Source organism: Penaeus japonicus, unplaced genomic scaffold, assembly GCF_977035675.1.
Source record: "Penaeus japonicus unplaced genomic scaffold, GWHDUDI00000001_assembly GWHDUDI00000009, whole genome shotgun sequence".
NCBI lineage: Eukaryota > Metazoa > Arthropoda > Malacostraca > Decapoda > Penaeidae > Penaeus > Penaeus japonicus.
The window spans coordinates 25,008,444-25,010,943 of record NW_028234411.1 but is presented as its reverse complement, the minus strand read 5'-3'; the positions used below and the strand labels follow the sequence as shown (position 1 = coordinate 25,010,943).

General features: G+C 34.5%; 1 protein-coding gene across 1 annotated transcript in view; it reads right to left on the bottom strand.

The window, feature by feature from the left end:
* The window catches only part of LOC122260561 (cathepsin G), a 13,217-nt gene that overhangs the window by 4,991 nt on the left and 5,726 nt on the right, over positions 1–2,500 (bottom strand). The window contains exons 4-5 of the mRNA XM_043027906.2: positions 2,154–2,263; positions 375–472 (exon numbers count right to left, since the gene is read on the bottom strand). Of these exons, the coding sequence (XP_042883840.2) occupies positions 375–472; positions 2,154–2,263 (208 nt within the window). The remainder of the gene's footprint in view (positions 1–374; positions 473–2,153; positions 2,264–2,500) is intronic.

Here is a 2,500-nt window from a genome sequence, read left to right as displayed (position 1 = left end):
TTCATATATGTGTGTGCATGTATGAATGTATATGTATATGAATGTGTATATATATACATATATATATATATATATGTATATATACATATGTATATGTACATATATATATATATATATATATATATACATATATGTATATATATACATATATGTGTATATATACGTATATATGTATATATATGTGTATATATATATATATATATATATATATATATATATATATATATATATATATATATATATATGTATATATATACATATATGTATATATATATACATATATGTGTATATGTATGTATATATATATATATACATATATGTGTATATATACGTATATATATATATATATATGATCAAATTAGCGCGGAACTCACTCTTCGATGCAATGGGCGGCAGTGATGACGAAATTCTCCGAGATGAGAGTTCCGCCGCAGAAGGCCTTTCGGTTGTCGTTTCTGTCTACAACCGCGACCTGATGATAAAAGTTGATGGTAATGATAATTGTAATAATGATTAAATTAATAATGATCATACTACACTTATGATGATGATGATTACAATAATAATAATGACGATGATAATAATGATACTTGTAATATCAATATTAATAGCAGTAGTAACAATAATGATAATAACAATAACTATAATGATCATTGTAATAATAGTAATGATGGTAATAATGATACAATTATGAAAATAATGATGATAACAAAGATGGCAAAAAGGATGAAAATATTAATTTTCCCCTTGTAGCAACCGTTTTTTTTCTTCTTCTTCTTCTTTCTTTCTTTCTTTCTTTCTTTTTTCTTTCTTTTTCTTTTTTGCTGTGCTAAAGTCTAATACTCTATTTAGCTCCCCAATGCTCTACGTACCACATACAGCACTGTGCTTGTCGGCAATTTTGTGGGTTACAGATATCAAGTTTTCCAACTACTCTGATAGATGTTATTGTCATCTGCAAAGTCGTTTGTCTCGTGAAGTGCAGCAGCCATAAACTATTTCCTTGAGGACCCGCTGACTACAACTCGAGGCCCAGTTCGTCAGTGAGTCCAAGAGTCTTCACGTGTTACGTCGGGATTTTACTTTCTTGAGTAAGGCCCGATGCCACACCTTGCCAAATGCCTTCGATGTTGAGGGCGGCCGTGCATGAGTGTTGGCATTGGCATCGGCCCATTGTAAAGTTGTCAAGAGGTGGCAGGTCTTCGGAAGAATATCCTTTGCGAAAACCTTGCTGGGGATTTCCAATGAGAAGCTTTTGTTACCAGTTTGTATTCATCTTCTCAAGCGTCTTGTTGCTTACTGAGGGGCGAGTTATTGGTCCATGATTCTCGATTACAGATATTCAATTTCTTCTTTGGATGGGGACTATGTTGCCAATGTTGCATGCATCTGGCTATACGTTAGAATGTAGGAGCACATCAGAGAGGGAGAGCAAGAGTTGTAGTTGAAAATACTGAATTTCTCTTTTTTTAACATACCAGGTACCTATTTACTCCCAATTTCAGTCTCCTTTTAATATAAAAAATCAAGTGAAGAATTCGTATTCAGTAATCTTACGGGGCGGTGTCTTTGCCTCGTGATTATGTCCTTTCTGTGCCTTAGTCACAATTTTGGGTCAAGTCCTTTCAGCTTTCTTCTTGTATAGTTTTGAAATATTTATTGCCGTGGACATGCAACAAGCACAGAGCAATGAGTTAAAGCAATGGAAGGAAACAGATATGAACACGCTGCCTAAGAATAACACAGGTAGTAGCAATTATATTTGTTCTTTCAATAGCGATGTAGCGTTCTATAGATCCTAAGGTAACAGTAATAACATAGTGTGATAAATATTAAGAGTCGTGATAATCAGTTGCTTAGAATATATCAATATATTTACTCTGTTTAGTCTACATATCCCAAGCCAGGTTATCTATCTGTGTATGTAAAGTAGGTCTCCCTATATATCTAAGCTAAAATAGGAATCAAACCATGTCCGTTGAAACACACACACACACACACACACACTTTCTCTCTCTCTCTCTCTCTCTCTCTCTCAGACACACACACACACACACACACACACACACACACACACACACACACACACACACACACACACACACACACACACACACACACACACACACGCCCAAAACCCACACCCTACTTACCATATGTGGAAACTCATTGACTTGGGCAAAGTTCCCACCGTGGATGCGTGTGGTCGTCTCCCCGCAACCGATGCCCAAATTGCGTGCGTTTTCATTCCACTTGGAACACACTGGAATATAGTGGTTAGGGTGGGAGAGTTGGGAATGTATTAACTGAGACATTGGCAATGATGATAATAGCTATAATAGTTGTTAGTAATTGTAATGATGGTGATAATGGTGATATAAGTCATGTTATTGATATTATGATACTAAAACATAATTATAATGATAATTATACTATTATTTATAATGATGATGACAGTACTGATATTAATAATAGTGATGGCAACATTGTGTTGTGTTTT